The 16,091-nt window shown below is 42.3% G+C and overlaps 1 protein-coding gene across 18 annotated transcripts in view; it reads right to left on the reverse strand.

The window, feature by feature from the left end:
- Positions 1-16,091, reverse strand: part of MCF2L (MCF.2 cell line derived transforming sequence like) — a 115,686-nt gene that overhangs the window by 9,689 nt on the left and 89,906 nt on the right. For all 18 annotated transcript variants that reach the window (XM_083437626.1, XM_083437618.1, XM_083437615.1 and 15 more), the window contains 14 exons: positions 15,372-15,531; positions 15,199-15,275; positions 13,078-13,154; positions 12,305-12,371; positions 10,543-10,658; positions 9,619-9,688; positions 7,695-7,787; positions 7,499-7,591; positions 5,638-5,763; positions 3,735-3,956; positions 3,145-3,237; positions 2,900-2,978; positions 2,422-2,491; positions 1,031-1,146 (listed from right to left, as the gene is read on the reverse strand). In XM_083437626.1, the coding sequence (XP_083293752.1) occupies positions 1,031-1,146; positions 2,422-2,491; positions 2,900-2,978; positions 3,145-3,237; positions 3,735-3,956; positions 5,638-5,763; positions 7,499-7,591; positions 7,695-7,787; positions 9,619-9,688; positions 10,543-10,658; positions 12,305-12,371; positions 13,078-13,154; positions 15,199-15,275; positions 15,372-15,531 (1,459 nt within the window). The remainder of the gene's footprint in view (positions 1-1,030; positions 1,147-2,421; positions 2,492-2,899; positions 2,979-3,144; positions 3,238-3,734; positions 3,957-5,637; positions 5,764-7,498; positions 7,592-7,694; positions 7,788-9,618; positions 9,689-10,542; positions 10,659-12,304; positions 12,372-13,077; positions 13,155-15,198; positions 15,276-15,371; positions 15,532-16,091) is intronic.

Genomic DNA, 16,091 nt, shown 5'->3' on the forward strand with positions numbered 1-16,091 from the left:
ACAAAAATCATTTCAATCCTTCTATTTAGCCTCATATTTTACATTAGCTTCACGGCTCAAGGCCTGACAGCTGTCCTTTCGAATTTTTCAATTCCTTAATTGGGGCTTTGAAAAATCAAGAGTTAAGGCTTTGAAGTTACAAGAACCATTTTGGAAATACACAAATCCTAACGGTTTGAATCCTAAGTACAAAGTTTCCAAGTCTTTTAATTCCTGTGCATTCAATGCCAACTCCCTGCAAAAACCTGATCTAGAGGGTCTAAGGATTCTTCAGAATGGTGCATAAAGGCCTCTTTCTTGGACTGAAGCCAATATTTCTACACATACAAACAGTGGCAAATATAGTGTGTAGTGAACAAAAATAAATGAGCTAGCTTTGTAAAATTTACCTTTCTGACTTTGGGGATTAGTAATACTGTACATTACAGTGTGTGTGTGTGTGTGTGAGAGAGAGAGAGAGAGAGAGAGAGAGAGAGAGAGAGAGAGAGAATTGAGAAATCTGAGATAGTATCTTCAATAAAATGAAGACAGAGAGGAAAAAGATAGATGGAAAGAACGGAGAAGTCAAAGGTAAACCAGAAGGTTGTGCCAGAAAAGTAAGGCATTTATGAATAATTAATTATTGAAATTGGAACAAATTAACAGAATCACCCACATGTTTACTACACTTTTAGAATCATTTAATTTCTTTAAAGGGCTTGAATCATAATTTAGTAATGAAAAATCACCCCATGGAGACAAATAGGTTCCTGCAAATAAATCAGTGTGGTTCTTCTACGGGATTTAAGACAGGGATGCTATTGAACAGATATTAAACAGAACCAACTAGCTAATATTTGTTCTATACCTACCTAAAAAAAAAAAAAATTATTTATTTTTGCACACCTGTTGGTTTTATCTATGACAAGAGTTGACATCACAAAATATGATCACATGACCAAAATATGGTTACAACTCCTTTTATGCAACAACTTATTCCACTTTACAGTAATTGATGCACATTAATAACCAAAGGGTCCTTCAAATTTACCTTTGCCTTTTTCAGGATACTTTGATGCTACTGAGGTTACACATCCATCAGGACTTACAACTCCAGCACTTCTCTCCTCCTGTTTTCTGATGTTCCTTGCCTCATTTCTTGAAGGACTGTTCATGGAAGAAATATAAGACTACACTAAAGGCCAATTCACTTCTTCCCATTACGAGATAACCACAACAACCTCAGAGCAAGTAAAACCAACTTTTTCTTTTCCTTTCTTTTTTTTAAAGCAAGCCACAACCTTACAAATTAGACATACTGTATTTTTCGCTCTATAGGACGCACTTTTTCCCCTCCAAAAATTAAGGGGAAATGTGTGTGCGTCCTATAGAGCGAATGCAGGCTGCACCGCTAAGCCGAAAGGCAGAACAGGGAGACGGAGCGCTGCGGAGGGCTCCGTCTTGCTGTTCTAGCTTGGGGACGGCTGCGCACAAAGCCTCTCCAGGGCAGCGGGGTGCCTTCACCCCGCTCTCCTGCAGAGGCTAGCGAGGCTGTCCCTAAGCCAGCAGCGCTTCCCCCCACCGCCAGCTCCACACTCTCGGGTGAATGCACCTTGAACGCACCTTGTTTTACAGGGGGAGAACAAGGAAAAAATATTTTTTCCCTGTTCTCCCCCTCCTATGGTCCAGTGCGTCCTATGGTCCGGTGCGTCCAATAGAGCGAAAAATACGGTACTTTCCCACTTAATGGGTACGGGGTGAGATGTTCTACACTACACACTATGGTACTGTGTTTGCCTAGCTCGTTCCATATCTACAATAAATCTTTCAGAACAAAACTGAAGGGACAAATTTGTACCTGACACAGTTATTTTTAAGCTGATACTTGCAGGGAATGTTTCAGGTTGCTTGCCAGTGAGGTAGGTAAAGGTGCAGGTAACCTGAACGTTTCTAAAAATGCATGTGTACAAGAGTTGGGATCATCATCGTTCTCTACTAAAAGCACCCATATAGAAGGTGCTATATGTAGATTAAAGGTAAAGGGACCCCTGACCATTAGGTCCAGTCGTGACCGACTCTGGGGTTGTGGCACTCATCTCGCTTTATTGGCTGAGGAAGCCAGCGTACAGCTTCCGTGTCATGTGGCCAGTTTGACTAAGCCCCTTCTGGAGAACCAGAGCAGCACACAGAAACGCAGTTTACCTTCCCGCCGGAGTGGTACCTATTTATCTACTTGCACTTTGACGTGCTTTCAACCTGCTAGGTTTGCAGGACTACGTAGATTAAGAAGGCATTTAAACTCGCACACTGCAATATTTAGCAAGTAAGTAAAAAGCAAATAAATGGTTTTAGAGACAGGCAACGCAGAAAACACTGAAATCGGAAGAGTATTCGATGAATCAATGTTTTATAAAGTAATTAGTGGAACAGATAGCAGCTTACCTGGTATTATTAGACGATGCAGGTAAAGGGAGACTGTGCGTATGTTCTAGAACTCTATGCTGGCTAGCTTCTGTAAGGAAAAGAGAGAGAGAGAAAGCCTGCCTATAAAAGCATCTCAGGCAAGCTGCAAACTTTTGGTTCAGATTTTGGAAGTTCTGTGCAAAGTTTGGAGCTCTCACTAAATACAGAAGAGGGAACAAATTATAAGGCTTCTGTTACACTACAACAAACTAAGCATGAACAGAACTCTTTGACAGTAACTGTGGGACTCTGGTTCCGAGCTGGGAGCAAATTAGCAGCAACCCCAACGTCAGGACAGGGTGGGAAGTTTTGCATCCATCCCCGATTGCAGCATCTTTAATCTCCCCACGCAAAACACAATGGAAGGCGCTTGTGTCTGTAAGGAAAACTAAATGCAGCCATCATACTGATAGCCACATTGCTATTGACAGATATTAGGGAGAAAGAAAAGACTTACGCCTGCATGCCTGTAACTGACTGGTCAGTACTTTCCTAATTTCATTTACCCAGGTGGCTTTGATTTCCAGGGTTGGAGCCTGAATCAAAAAGGAAAAGGTAGAAATTCAGCCGACTATTTGCCACAAATTAAGCCATTTCGAAACGAGACAGGCAGGACCAATGTTTTCAAAGAAAACATCTACACCTTCATAAAACTGCCTTTAAAAGGCAGCACAATGCTTAATTGGGGGGGGGGGGTGTTACCTGTATTATATACACTTCTTCCCTTGCATTATACCAGATTTCAAATTTTTTAGCGTCACCTTTAACGTTCTCTGTTATTCCAACAGCAGTCATCTGAAAACAAAAGGAATGTTAAATTGACATCCCGCATGACACCCTTGCTATTAGGTCCAGTCCCTGACCATTAGGTCCAGTCGTGACTGAATCTGGGGTTGCGGCGCTCATCTTGCTTTATTGGCCAAGGGAACCAGCGTACAGCTTCCGGGTCACGTGGCCAGCATGACTAAGCCGCTTCTGGCGAACCAGAGCAGCACATGGAAACGCCGTTTACCTTCCCGCTGGAGCGGTACCTATTTATCTACTTGCATTCTGATGTACTTTCGAACTGCTAGGTTGGCAGGAGCAGGGACCAAGCAACGGGAGCTCACCCTGTCGTGGGGATTTGAACCGCCGACCTTCTGATCGGCAAGTCCTAGGCTCTGTGGTTTAACCCACAGCGCCACCCGCTGTGTATATATATATATGTGTGTGTTGCTGCAGCCAAAATGGTATTATTTTTGCTCTACTATATATTAAAATGTTTATTTTTTTTTAAAAAAACCATATCTTACATTTAAGGAATTCTTAAAGCTGTATGAGGGTGCTTTCTCATATCCTTCTCCGTTTTCTTCTCTCTTTTTACAGAACAGTATTGCCTTCTCGTGAAGGAAGAGGTGCCTCTGCATTGGCTTGAAACGTGCCAGGTCCTTCACTTTCGAGTGCCCCTTTTTGTGATCGGTCCATACACTGAAAGATCCCTGCATCAGAAGCTTGCCAAGTTCATTCAGGTTTCCCTTAAAACAAAAACCAAAAAAAGCAGACTTTGTTAATAATATTTAGAAAGGAAGACCAGCAATGGGAGCAGCACCATGGGTAGAATAAAATCTTGTTTCTCATTTCTACTTGCCAGATAGAACGATCTCCCCTCCCCTTCCCCCAACATGCTGTTCTCAGGGTTCCCCTGACCCTCCTGCGTAAATTTGGGGAAGGCATGGGGAACGCACATAGGTGGGGAAGAGAAGTGGAGAAAGTCCTGTTGCACCAGGGGGACTAGGCGAACTAATACCAGTGTACTGGAAGAAGCAAAGATCACCAGTGTCAAAGCAATGATTCTTCAACATCAACTTCGCTGGACTGGTCATGTGCGGATGCCTGATTATCGTCTTCCAAAGCAACTACTCTATTCCAAGCTTAAAAATGGAAAGCGTAATGCTGGCGGTCAACAAGAGAGGTTTAAAGACTCTCTCATGGCAAATCTAAAAAAATGTAGTATAAACACCAACAATTGGAAAACACTTGCCTGCGAGCGCTCCAATTGGAGAACAGCCTTTACCAAAGGTGTCATGGACTTTGAAGACACTCAAAACTCAGGGCGCAAGGGAGAAACATGCTAAGAGGAAGGAATGCTTGGCAAACCCACACCGTGATCAACTCCCACCCGGAAACCAATGTCCTCACTGTGGAAGGATGCGTGGATCCAGAACTGGCCTCCAGTCACTTACGGACTCATTGTTAAAACCGTGTTTATGAAAGACAATCTTACTCGGCTACAAGTGATCGCCAAAGAAGAAGAAGTTATGTTGGCTTGTGCAGGTGGAACAATTTAGTTGAAGCTGGTCCTAAGCCTGCATTATTCTCCTGCAACTGGGTGGGTTGGTTCTATGGTCTTGCCTCTTAAGTCCAGTGAACAGTCCCTTCCTGAAGACATGGAGAATATCCAAAGTCCGGACTTGCTACATGGGTCTCATGAACTAACCAAAAATGTTTCAGAGTTTTAGTCTCCCCTTCTCTCAGGGCTTTGGATGGCAAAAGTTAAATGTTAAAAGTCAGGAACCAGAATTAAGGTGTGGGACGGTAGAGAGAAGAAAAACCTATTTTATATAAGTCCTCTCATCAACACCACCCTGCAGCTTTCTATTCCATTCTAAAATTCAATCAATGTTTGTATCTTTCTGTGGGTGAGCAACACACACCAAACACAGGCTAAGTGACATGCCACCAGAAATAATGTAAGAAGGGGAAACATTTTCTTGTAAGTGCCAACTAACAGAATATATTGCAGCTCAATGTGTTTTGAAACAAGTTCCTTCTTCAGAAGCAACCTCAAAACTTTCAAACTCTGTAGAACAGCAGAAGGAGCTTCGACAAATATTGCAGCTCATCTAGTACCGTTAGTAAAAGTGCAAGACAGGGCAAAAATATATGTTTGAGCTGCTGCAACTATTCTATATAAAAAAAGGAAACTTTTAAGATTCCTCCTAAAGAAGGAAGCTGTAGTCTGAAATGCACTGAGGCGGAACAAATCTTGTAGGATGGCATTTTTGATAACTGGCTTCTTCTTTCTTCATTCTTTCAGTAGTTTTAACCATCATTTCAGACAAGTGGTGGTGGTGGGGAAAACTGTTGCAGAAAATATTGGCACTACTGCTTGCATTATGTATCGCTAAAATGTGAATTTTTAATGCTACTACTTACATCATAGCCAGTGATTGCGATCTGGTGCATGGAATCATTAACTGCTTTAAGAATTCCCAATATTGATGTCAGTGCCTCTTGAAGATCTTCTGCTCCTTCACAATTTTTACTGTATTTTAGCATTTCCTGTGAAAAAAGTAAGTATATAGCACCTTATGAATCTCAAGAGCAACAAAATTCTCTAGATACAACTGGGGAGCTACTACTATATGCCATAAAGTACTGTATTTTCCGCCCTATAGAGCGCACCGGCCCATAGGGCGTACCTAGTTTTTTTGGGGGGGGGGGGCATAAAGAAAAAAATATTTATTCCCACCCCCCCAGCCCCCAGAACAGGCTGCTATCCACAAGCCTTGGGAGCCCGGCGGGAACTTCCACCGGGCTCCCCAGGCTTGCGGATATCTGCCTGAAGCCCGGGGCGCGCTGCTCAGCGTGCCCCAGGCTTCGGGATGCAAGCTGCTATCCACAAGCCTAGGAGCCCGGCAGGAAGTTGCACCGGGCTCCCAAGGCTTGCAGAGAGCTGCCCGAAGCCTGGGCGCGCTCCACTGCACTCCCCGGGTTTTGGACTGCAGGCTGCTGTCCGCAAGCCTTGGGAGCCCGGCGGGAACTCCCGCGGGCTCCCAAGGCTTGCGGATAGCTTCCTGAAGCCTGGAGAGTGAGAGGGGTTGGTGCGCACCCCTTCATTTTTGGAGGGGAAAAAGTGCGTCCTATAGGGCGAAAAATACGGTAAATGGAGACTGCAATATAAAATATAAGTTTACAATCTAAGAAGGACAGAACTGGAGACAGTGAAGATGGAAGACCTTAATTCAAGTACCGTATTTTCTCAGTACTTCTTATATGACCTTAGTAAAGACATTGGGCTGGTTCACATGCAATGATTAACCTAATCTGTACATGTTACACGAACCTCTCATGCAGCAGAAGGAATAAACCACAATTTAATATCTCTTTCTAGGATTGTTGGCTGGTACGTGACAAGTCAGAAATTGTGGTTTAAAATAAACTTTAGCCAACTGCAAAACAAAGTTAACTCTAAAATCTGGGTTGTGATGTGTGCTTGCTTAAGCTAGAATTTATTCTGAACCACGATTCTTGGTTTAGATGCAACGACAAACCAGGAAATTGAGAAATAGAAACTGAATCCCATTTTGATCCCCCTCCCAGCTGTGCTGAGAGAAGAAAAGAAGAAAGGGGAAAACTCCAGTTCAAGGGGTTCATGCATATAACCCCAAACCACAGCTCAGCATTATTTGGGAACCTGCCCATTATCTCCTAGACTCAGCTTGTCAGCTCATAATAATTCACTTCATTGCAATCTTGCTGAAGGCAACTGTAAAGGAAGACTGTAAAGCATGCTGCAAATTGCAAACACTGTCAAAGCTATGGAATTACTCATAGTGGCCAGTTGCTCTAAATCACAGTCACTTAGAATCCCCCCCCCCAATCTTTTTATTGGTTTTCACAAAATAAAAAAAACACTAACAAATAAACAGACAAACATAAATCATAACCTTATTAAAACTAATCTTCTTAACATTGTTAAGTGACTTCCTCGTATCCCCCTAGTTGGATTTCAATGAATATCATTTTAACGGTTTTCCAAATCAAAGTTCTTAAAATCTTTACTTAATCACTTAACATCAGTCATTCTTCACAATTCAGCATTAAATATAATAATTCCTCGCATTACTTATTTAAATCCTAGGCCTAGCTGGTAATTGCAAGCTTTTTCCAATTAATTTAACTTGATGTATTTAGCTAAATAGTCATTAAATTTCTTCCATTCTGCTAGAACCTCCAAACAAGGTCACTTAGAAATTAACTAGAGGCATGGCTAAAATAGTATTACACTCCTTACCTTTAGCAAAAGCTGATATTTGGTTATTCTTTGAACAGGTTTCAGTAAATAGGAATCCAAACTCAGCTTGTGGTCAAGTTTTCTCTGACACTCCTATAAATATAAATGAATAAAGAACTGAAAAAATCCTTCCATGAAATGCAATGAGAAAGATAGTAATCAACTAATTATGTGTTTACAGTAAAATAAAGAATACCTGAAAGAATACAGAGTCTGAGAACTGCCTCCACAGACTTTCAGATCGAGGTTTATTTTGACAGTATTTTTCATAAATCTGAAAGTCTTCCATCTGAATGAGAGAAAATAATTATTACAAAAGTTTTAAGTTTTCATGCAATTATGAAGTAAACTATCACACTTACAATGGGCATTCGACTAAGTCTTACTCAGAGGAGACCCACTAAAATGAAAGAAGATGGCTAAGTTAAGTCAATTGCTTTTAATGGGTCTACTCTTGAGGAAAGCTTGAATAACAACCATTCTTATTAACGGACTGTTGAAATATGTATGGCTGTTCCGATTGGCTAAAACTGAGTTGACATTAGATCACGCAAAGTAACCCCCCCCCGCCCCGTTAATTCATGTCTCTGTTCCTGTGGGAATTATTTATTTAATATCTATACCCCACCCTTCCTCCCTGAGGAGCCTCAGCTGGTAAGCACATCACTGTTAAAACAATACAATGAAAAATATAATAACATATTTAAAATGTCTTTTAAAAAACAACATGTTCTCATAATCATTTAAATGTTGCCAGGAATTTTTTAAATGTCTGGATAAACAGGAATGTTTTAAAATCCATCCTGAAAGGTTATAAAGAGGGGGCAGATACACCTCACCACAGAGGAGACATTCCACAAACAGAGAATCTCCAAAGAGAAGGCCCCGCCTCATAATAATGCCAACGAGGCAGCACCCAGCAGTGGCACTTCCAATAGAGCATTCTCTGCTGATTGTAGGGCCCAAGATGGTTGACACTAGGGAAGGCGCTCTTTCAGGTACAGTGGTACCTCGGGTTACAGACACTTCAGGTTACAGATGCTTCAGGTTACAGACTCCGCTAACCCAGAAATAGTACCTCGGGTTAAGAACTTTCCTTCAGGATGAGAACGGAAATCGCATGGCGGTAGGCTCCATTAGCTAAAGTGGTACCTCAGGTTAAGAACAGTTTCAGGTTAAGAACAGACCTTCAGAACAAATTAAGTTCTTAATCCGAGGTACCACTGTACCTGGGTCTCAAGCTGTTTAGGGCTATGTTTGCCAGCACTAGCACTTTGAACTGGACTGGTATTACACAACATGACCCACAACAGCGAAACTCAACTGGGTAAATCTGATATGACTGTAATTTCCTAGAAGCTAGCAGAACTCAGAATTCTAATCTCTAATATGCATTTGTTTCAGCACGAAGGCCTAGACCTGTGGTTCCCAAGGTGGGGTACACACCCCACGGGGGGGGGGGTGCGATTTGATTTTTAAGGGGGACAATTTGAGAATGAGTTAGACCAAGTTCATGGCCTTTTAGGCTTCCTCCACATGAACAGGAGTTCACTTTTTGAATAATAAGAATTATATGTTATGGAGGGTGGGGGGATCAGGATTTTAGAGATGCTTAGGTGGGGCATGGCCCCAAAAAGGTTGGGAACCACTGGTAGACGTTTGCAATACAGACATTACTGGGGAAGAGTGATCAAGTTAGCAAAACAACTATGCTCTCGATCAGCTTGTGGGCGTACTTCAGGCTTGTTGTGTCTATTTTGCTTTTCATGAGAACTCCCAAGGTTCACCAACCAGAGACAGATGCAAAATAGTGGCTCAGCATAACTGGGAGCCGAAAACTGTTGTGGATCTACTGCAAGTCATTCAGCAATTTCCCACTAGATCCTCATCCCACCCCTGCAATAGACCATTTAAAACTGGTCGTGCACACATATGATTTTTGTCACATTCATCGTAAAACTTTCATCGTTAACCATATGTACCAGCTTTATTCTTGATTGAATTAGGAACTTGCAACCATGGCTTAATTTCTCCTCATATTGCTGGTGCCAGAATTAAAACTATTCTGCCAATGAAAGGTCAAACACAAAAACAATGAGCCTCACTTTCGTACTACTTACCCTTTCAAGGAAACACCTTCCTACCAGTTCTGGATATTCTATGTAATTTTCTAGTTCTCTTAAGAATATTCTGCAAAGAAAATAATTTTAATTTATTTGAAAAATATGGAGAAACAATCGATAAATATCTACAGCTCCTCTACCTTTTAATATATACTGTGGTACCTTGGTTTAAGAACAGTCATGTTTAAGAATGATTCAGTTTACAAACTCTGCAAAACCAGAAATAGTGTCTTGGTTTGAGAACTTTACCTTGGTCTAAGAATGGAATCTGCACGGTGGAAGGACACTGGTGGCGGGAGGCCTCATTAGGGAAAGCACGCCTTGGTTTAAGAATAGTTTTGGTTTAAAAATGTACTTCTGGAATGGATTAAATTTGTAAACCGAGGTACCACTGTACTGTCTGAAATCTCAGAAGCAGGGAGCTGTAGTATCCTTACATGAAACTAAACAAAGATGAATCTAAAACAGCACCAAGTTCAAAGTAGCATTACTGCTTACTTTTTTTATATAGATTTCACGCTTAAATACAGTGGCTACTACATAAAGAAGACCCCTCAGGAATCTATGGTTACATTTGCATATCATACTAAGCCATAGTTTAGTACAACATGAATAAGCTTCAGCAAAAGGAATGGGACAACCACAGTAAGTACTTACACAAGAGAGATTTGGGTGCAAACCCTATAGTAATTCCCATGGGGTTTTGACAAAGAACTAATGTGCAAAAAGGCTGAAGCAACGGATTTGTGGACTACTGCTTTAAAAAGGAGCTTAACTACTATGACTCTGCAAAACTAAATAATTTGGGGGGGGGGTTTCGATGTATTTTTTTTTTTAATCACAAAGAATATATTCTAATGCGTTAGTTTTAATTTTCTGTTAATATGACTAGAAATTAGTGCACGGGCCACAAATCTTAACCTGTTGTGAAAGTGATAGATTTCTTCCATGTTTCCAAACAAGACATCTTTCTTATTTTGCAGCCCTGGTAAAATGAGATGTGCCATTAAGGGGCTGTCCATTTCTGCAGCATAGCCCTGTAATACAAAAGGCAAGCAGATTAATTGCTTGCAGTTAGTTCCAACATCTCTCTCTCTTTCTTCAGCAAGTCTAGTCTGCTCAAAGCTGATAAACACACAGCAATATTTCAACATCATTGCGGGGGGGAGAGACTATTCAATGTCCAGTACAGCAGCTCTCCCTTTTAATTCAAGCCCTGTTCTTCAAAAAACCAAATACACCCACCACAAAAACACCCACACAGCTGCCATCTTATAAACAGTTTTGGAGAATATTCTAGTTAAAAAGGAAGTTTACAAAAATCAGAATGTATTTTTGAAATGCATGTAAATTCAAGACTATTTATAAAAATCCATCCAACTGATAATTCCACTGTTTTGGATCCTGAGCTCACCACAATGACTATGGATCCCCATATCGTGACCTTTCCAGCCAATTGTTCTTCTTCCTTCCTGACCTAAGTTCCTGTTTATGACATCTGCTGTAGGCAACCAAGCCAGATCTATTCTTTAGCACTTCCACACAGCAGGAAAGACGCACAAACTTGTTTTAATTTGCACTTTTAAGTACTCGTGTGCTCTTCATTCGGTACAGCTAGGCAAGATTTTCCTTTTGCCTGGGTTCATATAAAGAACTTGGCTTAGAAAGCGAAACAAGGCAGAAATGGAATAGAATGCATTATGTCACCAGGCACACTGATGAACACAATATTTTGATCTCCCTTCCATACCACAACATTAGGAGGGACATGGATGAAGGCCATTCTGCCTCCATATCCTCGTCACCAGGAACTTGGGAGATGCAAAATGTGATGGCCCTATATGGGAAGTATTTCCAAATATTATGGCAGGAAGGAGGATCAGGTCTGGACTCGGAAGCTGTGCAGGTGAAGGTGAAGGTGAAGGAAAGCATGAGAGCCAAACCAATTTTTAACAAGCACCACCCAGGAGTGATCCAAACAGAGGTGCAGACTGCCTCTCTTTAAGGGGCTGCAGAGGCCATTCAAGGATGACCATGTAAATGAATTTGTAAAGCTGACTGGGTAGGAGATTCGTCCTCTTTTAAGTGCTTTGTCAAGAGAGCGGAGGAAGGTCCCAATTCCACAACAAAAGGGAGTTCTTTCTAGGGGAGCATGGAAAACCTTTCACTGCAAAAATCCCACAACCCCCTCCCCCCATTAACTCAATCCTAATACCATTTGGTGGGGGACGCGGGTGGCGCTGTGGGTTAAACCACAGAGCCTAGGACTTGCTGATCAGAAGGTTGGCGGTTCAAATCCCCGTGACAGGGTGAGCTCCCGTTGCTCGGTCCCTGCTCCTGCCAACCTAGCAGTTCGAAAGCACGTCAAAGTGCAAGTAGATAAATAGGTACCGCTCCAGCGGGAAGGTAAACGGCGTTTCCGTGCGCTGCTCTGGTTTGCCAGAAGCGCTTTAGTCATGCTGGCCGCATGACCCGGAAGCTGTATGCCGGCTCCCTCGGCCAATAAAGTGAGATGAATGCCGCAAGCCCAGAGTCGGTCACGACTGGACCTAATGGTCATGGGTCCCTTTACCTTTCATACCATTTGGTACTCATACAGACAGTTTTGGAATGTGCACTGCATAGCAAGTTTGCTCAAGGGTTGTAGTTAAATGTAGCACTGCAATGGGGCTCAAATGCCTACCTCAAGAACGCAGAGAAGTTCTTCCACATACGCTCGTTCTGTTTCAAGAAGTTCATTCATTACATGTCTATGAACACAGGAAACAGATTAGTCAAGAGGTGGCTCCTCAAACCAGTCTTCATGTGTTTCTTAGATTACTGACAATAGAGATCACGAGTAAGTCTCTGATACGTACTAGCAGCTACATAGGAGCTGAATGGAGTTTCCTAAAAATGAAAGAACTGTAATGGTATTTTAGAAGCTTAGTACCACCGAAACCATATAACGCCCTATCTAAACGTTGCTGCCGCATTATACAGGGATGCGTTCAGGAAATTTGCTTAGATCATGGATAGGCAAACTAAGGCCCGGGGGCCAGATCCAGCCAAATCACCTTCCAAATCTGGACCGTGGACGGTCCAGGAATCAGCATGTTTTTGAATGTGTGCTTTTATTTAAAATGCATCTCTGGGTTATTTGTGGGGCATAGGAATTCGTTCATTCCCCCCCCCCATATAGTCTGGCCCCCCACAAGGTCTGAGGGACAGTGGACTGGCCCCCTGCTGAAAAAGTTTGCTGACCCCTGGCCTTGTTGTTGTTTAGTCGTTTAGTCGTGTCCGACTCTTCGTGACCCCATGGACCAGAGCACGCCAGGCACTCCTGTCTTCCACTGCCTCCTGCAGTTTGGTCTTAGATCAACCAAATCTCAGGTTAGATGCATAAAAGATGTAACCACTGGAGAAGCCTCTAACATGCTAAGTGTACAGTATTGCTCTGGTATGTAAAGTACTTACTTCCTTAACACGGCTAGATTTTCTTCATCATCCATCACAGATCCACCTCTGTTTTGATGGATTTCACTGATTTCTCTCTGAAAATATTTTTTTTTCAAAGTCAACAGCACCATAGATAAAGCAACAAATCTACATTTAGGGTCAAACCAGAAGGCATATTGCAACCAGCCAGATGGGCGGGGTATAATTATTATTATTATTATTATTATTATTATTATTATTATTATTATTATTATTATTTTATTATTATTAACCTGATGCTCTTGTCTCCTCTCCAAAGTACCTTTGGGAGGGAGATTTGCAACAGAGTAGGTAGGGCATGTCTATGTTTGTCTTTAACTCTTATGCCTACCTGCCAATCTTACTCTAAATGCCACTCCTCAGATGCTTTCTCTCATGTGGCGTTCCAAACTTGCAAAGGTAAGAATGGTCTTGAAACCCCATTGGGAGTTGAAAACACAAGAACACAACAGCAGAGGTGTTTAATGTTTCAGGGGGGAAGTGGTGAGCAGGAGTGGTGCCCCCGGTCCTGCTTCTCTACTGCAAATCACTCTTCCAGAGGACACTTTCGAACAAGCCGGCAGGCTAACATGGCTACAGGTACACTGGCAATCACTCTCCTTTATTAAGTATGTGAATGGAAAGACCCATATTTAAAGAGATATATCTTCTGCCACCACATCTAGTTTGGCACTGAGAAACACAGGCAGAGGTGGAGGCTCAAGCAGGTATACAAAAGTTGCAAAACTTGGTCAAATGTTTTGATGTTCTCACTTTGTATTACTTCACATGGAACACACACAAAATGTATTGCACGGCCTGGGTGAATCAAGTATGATGGCGTTTGATTTTTGGGGAAATTGTGGGCTTGTGGAATCTTTTTGCACAAGGAGTAGGACCAAGGATGCACTGAAATTAAATGCTTTTCCTGCTTTCCGTTTGGGAATAGATTGTTTCCTGATTTAAAATAGAAAAAAAATATTTATACAGTCGTACCTTGGTTTTCGAACAGCTTAGTTCTCAAACATTTTGGCTCCCGAACACTGCAAACCTGGAAGTGAGTTTGCAAACTATTTTGGGGTACCAAATGTCCAGCGGGGCTTCCGATTGGCTGCAGGACCTTCCTGCAGCCAATCAGAAGCCGTGCTTTGGTTTCTGAATGTTTTGGTTGAACAGACTTTCGGAATGGATTCCGTTCGACTTCCAAGGTATGACTGTGTGTGTTTACTGATCCTCTGAAAAACTGTATTAAAATGTGTTTAATAAAATGATCTACACTGTTTCAGGCCCTGATCTGACCCTGACTACTCATCCGCCAACCAAGACTCAGACCGTAGAGAGCCAGGAATCCTCTAACCCCACTACCGATGCTCAGCATCTAGGGAGATACTTCACAAGGCTGGCTCCCTGGAAAGATCCTCAGGGCAGACCCTTGATTCATCTATGGCAAAAGAGCTGCCTCCCAGACCCAGACACCAGAAAGTCCTAGCTATGGCAGCCACTTGAAAGCCCAAGGGAACAGAGCAACTTTCAAGGAAGGTGCTTTTGGGAAGCAAAAAGCACAATTAAATCCTTGTAGCTGGTCTTGAGTGGGATTTGCCAAGACCAGACTATGTAAGCCTTTGGTTTAGTTTGATAGTTCTTAGAACAATACAGGACTTTCATCTCCCAGACTGTTGCAGCTTGACTTAACTTCTCTGCCCATGACTGACTCTTAGGACCTGAACTCAGCTGCTGTGCCCTTAGTATTGCACTCAATTCTGGACTGCTTCCTTGCATGTTAAACAATGGGGCCACATGCCTGTAGTAGGTGGAGCCAGAGACAAAAGGGAGCAATGGATGTGAATGCTAGTTCTCTGTGTTAGGTTAGTTTCTACATGCACCTCCTCTACATCTTCCACCCAGCGTAATCAGAGTTCAAAGACACCTTCCACCCAAAGACATACAAAGAAGGTGCAGGACAGGGCTGATGAGAGATATGTATTGGGGAGAAGGGCTATGGTCTTGAGGGTCAGATAGAGGTCTGGAGGGCTGTATTTGACCCCCAGGCCTGAGGATTCCCCATCCCTGATACATCTAATACATGCTTAAAAACACACATGGGCAGCCACACACACCTACCTTGATTCTCCTCAAGTACATTCCTCGAACCATGAGACTGTCAGGGCTGGACGAATCTTCAGTGTCTCTTTGAAGGCCTGGTATGCAAAACAAATCCAACCATTGAAAGCCAGTCAAGTCATAAGCTTGGTTATTTTTGGATTCAACAGGTTCTGAGCAAGCCAGCTGCTTACCTGGAGAAGGACAAGGTGATTTCGAAGAGTTCTCTGGTCTAGGGGCCACGGGCTGAACTGGACGCATCTGCTTAGCTGCCAGTTTCTTAAGGCTGACGCGCCTCTTTTGAAACATTTCTTCCATGCTTTCCTGCTTCTGCAAAACTTTTTGTATGTGCTCCTGTAGTAGAAGCCAAAATTAAATCACCGTTTAAAACCATGTCCATGGTGCTTATTTATTTTTAAATCCAACTGCTTTTATCCTGTATTGTTCAACACACAACTCTGTTGATAGTGCACTAATTTTCAGTAATTCAATAATGATTTGGAACAATAACTTTTTTTTTAATACAAAAATGGATAACGAAGAACATGCTTGGGTTTAAAAATGAACAACATTTTCGCACATTGCACACATTTAAGATTCTTAGGACAATACTCTAAGCAACTGAATTCCGATTCTGTAGTTCAGCTGCATGCCTATTTGTTGCCTAAACAAATTGTATAGCAAGATACTCATTTGTCTTGCATTTAGTCTCCTATCCTACTTACATACAGAGATACGCAGCTGAAATTTCCCATAGCGGCAGCCCCACATGCTGCTCTGGAGTGTCCCATGAACAGCTTTTCATGGGCTGGAGGACTGGGCCAAGCAGAAAAAGCAACCATGTGACCAGGTGCTTTAGCCAGTGTTTGTGAGTGGGAATCCACAATATTCTGGCTCTAATACATATGCATGTG

This window comes from Podarcis tiliguerta, assembly GCF_965153285.1.
Source record: "Podarcis tiliguerta genome assembly, chromosome: 4".
Taxonomy (NCBI): domain Eukaryota; kingdom Metazoa; phylum Chordata; class Lepidosauria; order Squamata; family Lacertidae; genus Podarcis; species Podarcis tiliguerta.